General features: G+C 41.3%; 1 protein-coding gene across 1 annotated transcript; it reads left to right on the top strand.

The window, feature by feature from the left end:
• The first annotated feature begins 875 nt into the window (after nucleotides 1-875).
• On the top strand, nucleotides 876-3313 carry LOC147456315 (ACT domain-containing protein ACR9-like). The gene is made up of 4 exons (XM_086515446.1): nucleotides 876-977; nucleotides 1955-2265; nucleotides 2347-2619; nucleotides 2869-3313. The coding sequence occupies exons 1-3, from the start codon at nucleotides 934-936 to the stop codon at nucleotides 2361-2363; spliced, it is 372 nt and encodes a 123-aa protein (XP_086371572.1). The 5' UTR covers nucleotides 876-933; the 3' UTR covers nucleotides 2364-2619; nucleotides 2869-3313.
• The last annotated feature ends 7636 nt before the right edge of the window (nucleotides 3314-10949 follow it).

Here is a 10949-nt window from a genome sequence, read left to right as displayed (position 1 = left end):
CTTCCCCCCAGTCCTAGCTCTCCCCCTTGCCCTCCTCCTTTGAGAGAGAGAGAGAGAGAGAGAGAGAGAGAGAGAGAGAGAGAGAGAGAGAGAAAGAAACCCGCCTTTCCCCCTCCCGTTGCCCTTCTTCCTCCGTCCGAGATCTCCTTCTTAAGAGCCCTCTCAACTTCCCCCCCGTTCCCCTCTTGTCCTGCTGGTTTTTTCCCCTCCCATTGGTCATGCAATACCCTCATTTCATATAGGACTTCCCCCCCCCCCCCCCCCCCCCCCCCCCCCCCCCCCCCCTCCCCCCCGGCCCCCCACTTTCCCTATTTTCACAACGACGGCGTCCTCAATAGGGTCGATGACATGGCAAGATGGTTTTTAAACGGCACAAAATTGGGCGAACTTAGGACCAAATCAAATCGCCCTGACATTCCTAGCATATCGTGCTTCTACTGTGAGCTCATCTGAGCATCCCCCTTGACAGTGCAAGCTCGTCTTCATCGTTCTCGCTCCCTGCTCGTTGTTTTTGCCCATCACCGCTCCTTTTCGTCTCTTGTCCACACCCCGTTAAGGTCACAATGGGCGGCCATTCGAGTTATTGGGTGGGCGGACTTTTAATATGGCCCTTGGGCGGCCATTCCCTCTTCTTTGTAATGTGAGGATCTCCTTTTTGGCCTGCCCAAAGGGACAAGGCTATAGAGATGCATTCTCTTTTTGCTGACTAAAATAGAAAAAACATTGTGTTTCAATTTCAATAATTTTTTGAGAGGCCAAAGATGCTGATTGGTTGAAATAAGATAGTGGGCACTCATTTAGTGAAGAGTGTGTAAATCTAATGATGAACATGTCTTTAGTTTTGAAATATGAAATGAATGCTTATTTCCATAGTCACTGCTGCTAGTTAGGTGTTGGCATAGAAAGGGTAGTTGCTTCTTGCTGGTGGAAAGCATGAAGCAAATAAAAGGCCACATTCCCTTCATTGTTCATGAATGGTGAGATATAATCTTAGTTTGAATAAATGGTTCTTATCGTATTTTCACTTGGCAAAGGAATTGTATTCAATGTTGAAGTCCAAAAACTCTAGCCTATGACTGAGCACTCGTACCGAGTTTCTATTCCTGCAGCAACCATGGACCATCTGCAGTGTAGGGTTTTTGCTCTTTATGTGTGGTTGCAACCCTCCTAGCCCCTTGCTCAACGTGTGATCTCCGACTAGTGTTGGGTGAGGCTCATACTCTTATCTTTTTACGTGTCCTACTTTCATCCTCTTGCACTGCGCAATTCAATTTCATCTATGCAAGATCCCTGTCGTGCACAACTCGGAGCTCGTACTGCAGGCTCACTGCTGCAGGTGTGCTTTCAGATATGTTTGCTGGTGAGTAGTTATATTTATTTGCATCCTGCTTTGGCCGATAATCACGTTGAGCAAGGATTTTGTGGTGAAGTTCTATAGTTAATGCTGAAGAAACATGCCTAATGCTTCCATCACAATTTCATGCCGGTTCAGAGTTTTAGATTTCACAGGCAAAAGGCCCGTTTGGGTTTGATTTGAGAGGTATCTGAGAGGGTGTGAGGACGGGTAGCAACATTTGAAAGTGTGAAAAAGCCCTAGCTTTGATAAAGGTGTCTATGCATAGCATTCCTCTAACAGTAATTATCTACACATTGCTCAGCTGCTTTATAATCAACTATTGTTTACCTAGAAATTTAATATGTGCATGTGGCTATAATTTTTTCCTTTTTGCTTGTGCTATTGGGGCCTTACTCTTTGTGTCCTTGCAAACACTTCTTGAACACTGTGGGAGCTTGAGATTACGTTCATAAAATGAATGTCACAGTTACACCCGATGGAAAAGCGTTGAATTTGTTTTCATTACAGATTCTTGGTGTGTGGAATTTTCAAATACTGGGTTATTAATTAATTTGTTGCCAAAATTTGAAGCTAGAAATGGTCTATAAATATTTGCAGGGAAATGCTACATGAAAAAAGAAAGAAAGATTACATATGCTTTAGATTGAAATCAACACTTGGCGAGGAAGACAATAGTTGTGATGTTGTGATGGCTGGATTCGAGTGGGGTGGTCTTGACTGTACACCCTTTTTCAGTGTGCCTTCTGCCTTAGCCATGGATGTTTGCAGCAAGGAGGCACCAGGAACTGGGAAATTTAATATCAAGCTACACAACTCTCTCAGTCCGGAGCACACTCTGCTTCAAATCTGGTGCATGAAACGCAGAGCTCTGATGTATGACTGGAACCTTGAAGGATTTTTAGATCTAGGTAAGTGATAAGAAAGGGGTTTGCTGGCTACTGTTAAAGAGTTAACAGGCGTGGTTTCTGACATGCTTGATCATTATCCAGGTTGCTTGGCTGACTAGCAACCGATCCAAAGGGATCAACATATTCATCTTGCATGGAGATGGCAAGAAAATTGTGGATCTAGTAAAACAACAAAATCCGTGTTCTCGCTTGGAGCTTGAAATCACACAACCTGTAAAGGTTATGATCATGGATAGGGGACCTGACATAGAGTTGCTGGTGGTGGCATTCATTGGCATTTCTAGACAGGGGCGAGCTTGAGTGCTCCATGATACCACATGTGTTCTCAAAACTCTTGGAATTTGCATATTTAAGGTAAAATATTCAAACTTATGTTGCCGGTTTTACATTGAGATCCATGTGGGTATATGGTAATTGTTTTGTTTGATTGAAAGGTTTAACTCGAGTCCTACCCATAGAAGTTAGAGCTCATTAGAATACTTTGTGCTCTTGTTTCAGTTGTTCTCTGCTCTTTTGCTAGTGCAAAAAAATGGATGTGCTTGACTTGTAAGACTTATGTATAGCACCGGTGCACTAAAATTTCTTCAATGATTTTTTATGCAGGCAGATTTTGGACGATATTTGGTTGAGAATCATTGATGGGAGGTCTACAGGTTCTTGTTTATGGACAAACCTGATTTAGATCTTTCAAGACGTCACGTGAAAGCCCACATTGCTGAGAAAATCAGAAGCATTCTAGTAGGGTAAAAAACACCCTAAGGCAGTGCTGAATTGCTAGCTTTGCCTCTTTTAGTGGTGGTTCGACCATTCACGATATGTCATGGTTGTGAGTGGGGTTGGTGACACTGCTATGGGTTCTCTCAAGTATGGAAAAAGTATGCAACTATTGCAATTCATTCATGTTGTAGTATGCGGGCATGGTCCCTTCCCTTTACTATAGGGACCATCAGTTTGTCAGCCTTATATTCTCATGGATTATGAAGTGCATCATCTGCTTAATAGGCTACATGCTCGGTATAATTGAAGAGTATATGTGGTTTTGTTGTTCTATTGCAACCTCCTATGGAGCAACTCACTCAAGTTCACACTAGACTCTTGATTCTTAACTTTCAAAGGTGCATCATGTCCGCTCATTCACACTTAGCTACCTATCAAACTCTTCAACTTTCATTTCTTGTATCGCTTAGATGGAAGGCCTACCATTTGGTCCACCCAAACCCTGTGCCTGCAAAGCGGCACGACATCCACCCCCTCTAAACCTGCACATCCTCCGGTATGTGCCAACCTCAAATAATTTCACACTAGGTCGACCCTGCTCCCTGGACCCTTGATGGTCAGGAAAGGTCTCCTACTAACCTTTCCCTGGAATCCAAGCGACCATGTGGATTGGTGGAGTCCGGGAGCCACATGGGAGCGTGGATTCCAAGAAAGGTCAGTAAGAGATCTTTTTCAGTTGTCAAGGGTCCAAGGAGCAGGGCCAGCCTAGTGTAAAATTATTTGAGGGTTTGCAAGCGAAAGGGTTAATGAGCGTAAAGATAAAGGCCATGCAGCGTTGCTTGCAGGTTGGGATGCCCATGGCGTGTGAGTAGAGAAGGGTGTGGTGCAATTGGGGATGGGCAATGGGTTGTTGTCCTCTACTCCCTTATGCCCGACTCATGGAAAACATGTGTTGATTTTTTTTCCTACTTATAAGATGATTATTAGCTCTTTCAATCTACATCTGTAGGGTGCATGCATGGAATGGGGTTTCAGCTTTTGATGTTTGGTTTCTTTGTGCAAGAGTGGCACCCACCTTGTATCTTATTTGGTGGCAATGTATTGCTAGATGTGAAGTCTCTTTTGCGTGCATGTGCATGGTTACAACTTCATTTTCAAGCTTGCAACGCATCCTTGTGCTCTTTTTGATTAAATGACCTCCTTGTGAATTGGTTTAAGAGCTTTGAAGTGGACTCTTTGTGTACTCAATTGTTTGCATAAGTTGTTTCATGGAATGTGAAATATCAAAAATCGATTTATTCAAAAGTTTCTCTTGCCCTATGTGTCTAGTAGCCCTTGCTCCACCAGTCGGAACAAAAAAGATAGTAGATTTCTTCTCACCTTGAACTTGGAGCAAGGTTAGCAATTTAAATGCAGAATGAGTTCCTCTTTGTGTAACATATAGGGATAGATTCTATTAGTTGCTTGAAATCTTTTGGTTTATAAGGATGCAACAACAAATTTAGAGGCGAAATTGTAACTTGTTTAGCATTGGATGTTGTGTTACTACAATTTTATATGTTGTATTTCGGAATGTGATTACGCCGTCCAACCATCATTCACTCCATGCTCATAGAAACTTCAACCTTTTTCAGTTGATGGACTAGTCAAGTGACTCATATCAATGCTTTGATTTGACTTGTGTCCTTGGTCATATCATAGTGACAAGGAAACACCACTTCAGGGCCTATCGGATCAGAAAATTCGTTTCCAAAGTCCCCCGTTCCTCGTTTTCATTTTGCTGGTCCTTTGGGGAGTTTCACACAATATACCTATATAAAACCATTTTGAAACTGTTCTAGTAAAATGAATAAGCTGATTTTGTCTATGATGGCCTTCTCAATCTCATTCCCATTTCTTATTCCAAGTGACTATGGTTGATATTTCAAAGACATATTGGCGGATGCATTTTTTCCAACTCTTTTCAATTATTACTTAGTGTTTGTATGTTGCTATTTTGGAAGTTCTATGACAAATGTTTGTGTGTTTCTTTTTTGGAAGTTCTATGACAATGATGGAATTCTTAGCAAGCATGTCAAGATTCAACATGTGATTGGTGCTCTTTAGGTGTAATCACTTTCATTTTGTGTGATTGATGCGTAGGATTCCTTGTAAGCAGAAGTACTGGATTGTAAGGTAGAGATAGTTATGTTGGTATAATAGGCTCCAAGAAAAATTTGATCTATAAACTCATGATGTGTCCATGTGAAGGTCTAAAGGAGGCTATTGGGAGTAGGATATGTGGATACTTGGTTGTATTTTTTACCTTTTAACACATGTGATGATGTAGGAAACTTCTTGTGTGTCCTCATAAGCTATTGTATTTCATGTGTTTGAATAGAAATTAGCAATAAAAGTTGCAGCTTATCACTCTACTCCAATTGCTTGTTTGTGGAAGCCTAGAAAGAAGCTACATTGTGTGACACTTTGAACTCCAGTCAATACACAGACATTTAAACTGGTAGTAGGACTTAGCATGCCTATAGAAGGAAGGTGGGCTCTTGGAAGGTGCAATACAAAGGCTTAAGAGATCCATAGCTTGGTGTACACATAATGCACTTAGGTAGGAGATTATGGACGTGTGTTGGGTAGAATGATCACAAAACACATGTGAGGAAGTGCAAGGAGTGGAAGTTGCTGCAAGCATGGCTGCACTTTGTTGTGATACAAGGTGGAGAGCTTGTAGATGCTTGGAAGTAATCGTTCTTGTATTAGACATAACTAACTTAGGAGCTAGAGCGATAAGGGACACATGTGGGGGCTCCCATGGGTCCTCCCATTTTTAACACAAGAAAACATGAATCCTTCAGTAACTCCCCAAATTATTTTTGATAGGGCCCACATTGGTCATGTTTGCACTAAGGCATAGCGACCTTGGGTAGGGTAAGAAGTTCCAATTTTCACAAAAGAAACTACCAAAATTTTGAAATTAGTGTTAATGTGGAAAGAACTATCAAAGTTTCCTAAAATGATAATATGTACAACTTGTACAAATATTACAGAGGGAGTCAAGTTGACTGTAGAAGCACCGTGGAAAGTGGGGTATATGGGTTCTTCAAAATTAGTAGATAGGGGGTTGTGCTTGTGCCATGGAGTCCGTAGATAGAGGGTTTTTCCCATATGTTTGCACGCAAGTGACATCCTCCTTGAGTATAAGTGACTCCGTCGGGGAATTGTACGAGTAGGTAGAGTGCAGGCTAAATGGGTACATAGTTTCAAAGCCAAACTAAGACACATTGAGGATACATCTAGTTATCAATAGAAGTGGTTCCTTAGTACGTTGCCAGCCACTATGCTACATGCTCTTTGACTAGTTCTATTCATTTAGATAATGTAAGACCTAAATTTTATATGTAAGATAGGGGTATGATAGTTTTTTGCATGGATTGTCGTATAAGCATAGAAAGGGGGGGTTTATTCCCTAATATGAGTTGTTTATAGGGGTTTTATCAAAGTTGTCCGCTCGTAGGTGGCGTCTCATTTCGTATATAGAGTGAATCCTCTGGGGACTATAATGAGTTAAACAACTGAATGAAGAGGGGTGAATGAGGGGAGGGAATCCTTGTGATGGTGAAATATTGAAGAAGAATGGACTTACCTTGTGTAGATCATAAAAAATGATCATAGGCCATCTTCTTCTTCTTTCTCTTCTCTATGGTGCCTCTGCCTAGGTTGATCACTCACCACAATGAAAATGAGGATTTAGGTTGATGAGAGCCCCCAATTTGCAGAGTCTAACCATGGTTTACTTGATGAGTCTTGATAGATTTTGAGAAGAGGTAAGATTGAATTCTAACTTGGAAGTGATAGAGAGAGACATAGAGATGGTGTATGTATGTAGAAGTTCATATGAGAGCTATGGAATCTAGAGGAGAGGGTACTGGTGAAGAGGGTGAGAGAAACCATGGAATGTGTAGGTTTGAGTGAGGTATGGAGAGGGATGATTGTGTGTGTGTGTGGAAGGGTGTAAATATCTAATGACTATCATTTAGCCCTCCCCCAAGATGATGGTACATTTATGTACAATCAAAAGGCATATCTTCCAATGAGAGTGGTTTCAAGGCCTTTGTAATTTTTTGTGTCTCAACCAAATTTTCAATTTGTAGTTTTTTGTCACCTTGGCTTGAACCCTACTACAAGACTTACATGATGGTGTCGCTCCTTGATGATGCTCTTGCAAATCCTTTGGTAGAATGCGACTAAAGTAGGGCTTTAGCCGATAGCCATTCACCTTCTTATAGTGCTCCTTGACATCTAAATCCATGAGCTGGTAGAAACTTGAGATGATGGATTTTTTGACCATGTATGGACCTTCCCATCTCATATTGAATTTGACACCAAACCTATTATCAGATTGATTGTCATATCTTAGCAACAACCCACCTCCTTTAATGCCCTTGTCCTTGTCCTTTTTATTGAGCCTCTCCTTTGCTTGCATGGATTTCCTCTTGTAGCACTCATAAGCCACTTCTCTCTTCCAATCAAGTTTTTCTAAGGTAAGAAGTCAATCCATCCATGATTCTTGATCGCCTTGTGTCCTTTTTTTGTGAAACCACATTGTTGGAATGTTATGTTCAATAGGTCCACAATGCCACATCCAAGAAGTCATCCCACAACTTTGACTTGTTTTTCACCATCTTTTTTATGATGCCTACAATGATTCCATTAGCTTTGTCTACTAAACCATTTGACTTGGGGTAGTATGGTGTGATGTGACGATATATAATGCGCAACTCTTCACAAAATTCTATGAGAAATCCCTTCCCAAATCTTGCAACATTATAAAAAACAATCTCTAGAGATGTGCCAAATATAGAAAAAATATTAGTGTAGAAAAAAATTGCTCACTTTCTCCCATTTACCCTTGCCACACTTTGAGCCTCTACCCACCTAGTCATGTAGTCTACAACCACTAGAATGTAGACTTTGCCAGTTTTTGTTTTAAGTAGCATTATGAGAAATATGGACTTTGCATGGGCCTTGTAAGGAATCCTAATTTTAGGGATTAAGGCTAATGTTGTGTAGGGTTAAGGGGAGAAGGGAATTCAAGAAGGTAGGTTTTAGTAGGATTTTCTAGCCTTTTTTAAAGACTAATGTAGGATGTGGACCTAAGAGTTTACTTTCTCTCTCTAGATTTTTGAAAGTGAAGGGAGTAAAGGGGTGTGGCCACATTAGCAAATCACTAAGAGCCAAAATTAGACTATTTTTTCCCAAAAACTCATTTTTGACTTAAAATTCCCTCCCAACATGTATACATATCCAAAAAACATCTTTTGACCCTTTTTTTTACTCACAAGCTTTGAAAGTCCATTTCCTCTCTCCCTCCCTGCCCCTACATTCCTCCTCCTCCCCAATCTCTCCCTCCCCCCCCTCCCGCCTTCTCTCCCCCCATCTTCCTCCCTCTCCCTCCCCCTCTCTCTTTTCATCCTTTGCTTCCTCATGCAATAGCTTCTATGGTGCTAACGGACATAAAAAATTGTTTGGTTCCATCACCACGTTCTTCGCACACCAAAAACGTACATATTCGCTTGGCCACGATGTTTGCACCAAAGGCCCCATGTGAGGGTGATCAAAGGTCATCACAGGAACCATGGCCACCGGTGAGACGAATGTTGACATTTGGGTGGACAGAAATTTGTACCCTTACAATCCTATAAGCCGCTTCCATCCATCTTTAAATAGCATTTTGCATGTCTTCAATATCTTGGGAGGGGAGAAGTAGGCTTTTTAGGTCATTGCAAGTGGTTGTGTATGGGTGCAGGTGCTTCTTTGCATATGTGGATGCATGAATGTCAAGCTCTTCAGCTCAAGACGACGACATTACAAGAAAGTTTGCCTCTTTAGAGAGGGAGTTGAAACTCTTCAACAAAAAATGCAGGAAAAGGATGCCCACATTACAAAGCTTGCCAACACCATCGCATATTTGAAAGAAATACCCCTTGGTGCAAGGGAGCGCAAACACACATATTCATCCATTGAAACCCTTGCCATTTGGGTGGAGCATGCAAAAAACAAGTGATAGCCACAAGGTGATTTGTTCTTTACTTGCAAGATACATTCTTCCTTCACACTATTTTTGAACATTTATCTTATTGGTTGCTAATAACTTCATCCAGGAGGCATGCGGTGGAAAAAGCCGAGATGATTGAGTCAACCTTCTCACTAGTTGTCTCAATACCCATGATGTGATTTCTATCTTACAATCACCTTACGGGAGGCATATTAAGGATGCAGTCAGTAAGGACCTGATGCATTTACCAAGGACCTTATGTGCAAATTGAGAAATGTGGTTAGTGAAGATGACATGCAACAAACTTGTGATGCTCGGATCAACACCAAAGCCTATCAGGCTATTTTTCAACTCCTAAAGGATGCCCTCAAAGAGCGTGGCATTGTGAAAAATCTATTTCCCAATCCGCACAAGGTCAACCTTGCAATGAAGGCCACAAACAAAGATGTGTTCTCCCACATTGGGACATACCTACATATCGAGGACACATTGCCCAACTTTGCTTTATGCTTTGTGCACAACAGATGCAAGGGAAAAAGGTAAGAAATACTCCATAAGAACCTTCAGAGAAGAGCTTCCCGCACACAATGTGGAACATTATTTTTGTGGACCTTAGAAGTCTTCAACAAGCCATGCCTAGATTTTATGAGTTACTTAAAGAAGGTGACACACTATACTTCTCTATTTTGGTTGTGTTCTTATTATAGACTTCAAAGTATAATGCCTTGCCACTATTTATTTTGTAGTGCTTGGCACAAAGGTTGCTATTGTGTGGAAACTCAATGAGTGTGAGATAGTGAAAGGCCGAAGGTTAGAGAGGCTAAGTGTCACTCTAATGAATGAGTCCCTTTTGCAAACCAAGAGAAGGGATTCAGTCAAGCCATCTCCCACCCCGTCTTTTAGTGTGTAATCAGAGAAAGACATCTGGTGGTGGTTGGGTGCTATTGAGGTGCCCAAAGAGACCAATGGAGTACTTTCATGGATTTTTGAGAGAACTTCATGGATCACAGAAGTAATACACTCCCAAATTTCATGTGAGAAGCTGTAAGTTGAGGGTTTTGGTAGCTTTGATGTGGAGTGGCACTTAGGTGGGGAACTGAAGACTATAAAGTGTTTGCTTGGCTGTAAACAAGGGGCTCCTTCTCTCACGCCTTGTCCATTTTCCACTCGAGGTTACAAACCTAACAGACAAAAAGCACAAAAGAACTCTACAGAGGGCGGTTCAATGCTTCCATGGAAAGGGGATGGAGAAGAAGGATTGGACTATTGTGATATCGAAGATGAAGGCAGAGAATGGGAAGCATCTATTTTGAGATGTCCCATGCTCAATGCCCCAGATCGTACACAAAAGAACTAGGCTTGGAATCTAATCTTTCCATTTCCTCTATTGAATGTAAATTTTTGTACATTACATGCATTCATGCACATTTTTGATAGGCTATTGAAGCTCCACATTGACTATGATTTCACAATGAAGCCATTGGAAAAGTCCCAAGAAGGTATCGAAAAGGCTATCTTGAATATTATTGGTTGTCACAATGGAAATGTGTCTATCATTGCTGCAAAGAACACAGGGGAGGCCCATGAAATTTTCCAAGAAGTGTCAATGAGTGGACAAAAATCCAGACATTTTTTTGAAGAAACTAACATGAGGAAAGTGAGGTCAATATGATGCTCAAAACAACTCCAACAAGTAGGCAGGTAACCTTTGGAAAATTTGGAAGGAGTTATGCATAGCTACTACTAACAATGATTCAAATGGCGATCTTGTAAACAAGCATAAGCAAGTTTGGGCACATTTTGATAAAATGGTCAAGCTTAAGGGTCTTACCAGCACAAAAGAAGAACAACGCCAATCATTTCAAGAAGCCTTGGTGGATTTCACCAAGGTCTTCACCCTTTCTTGGGGTGAAAATAA

Source organism: Adiantum capillus-veneris, chromosome 6 (genome assembly GCF_014529385.1).
Source record: "Adiantum capillus-veneris isolate H3 chromosome 6, ASM1452938v2, whole genome shotgun sequence".
In the NCBI taxonomy this organism is placed as follows: domain Eukaryota; kingdom Viridiplantae; phylum Streptophyta; class Polypodiopsida; order Polypodiales; family Pteridaceae; genus Adiantum; species Adiantum capillus-veneris.
Note: the sequence above shows the minus strand (reverse complement) of the source record. Positions and strands in the feature narration are given on the sequence as shown.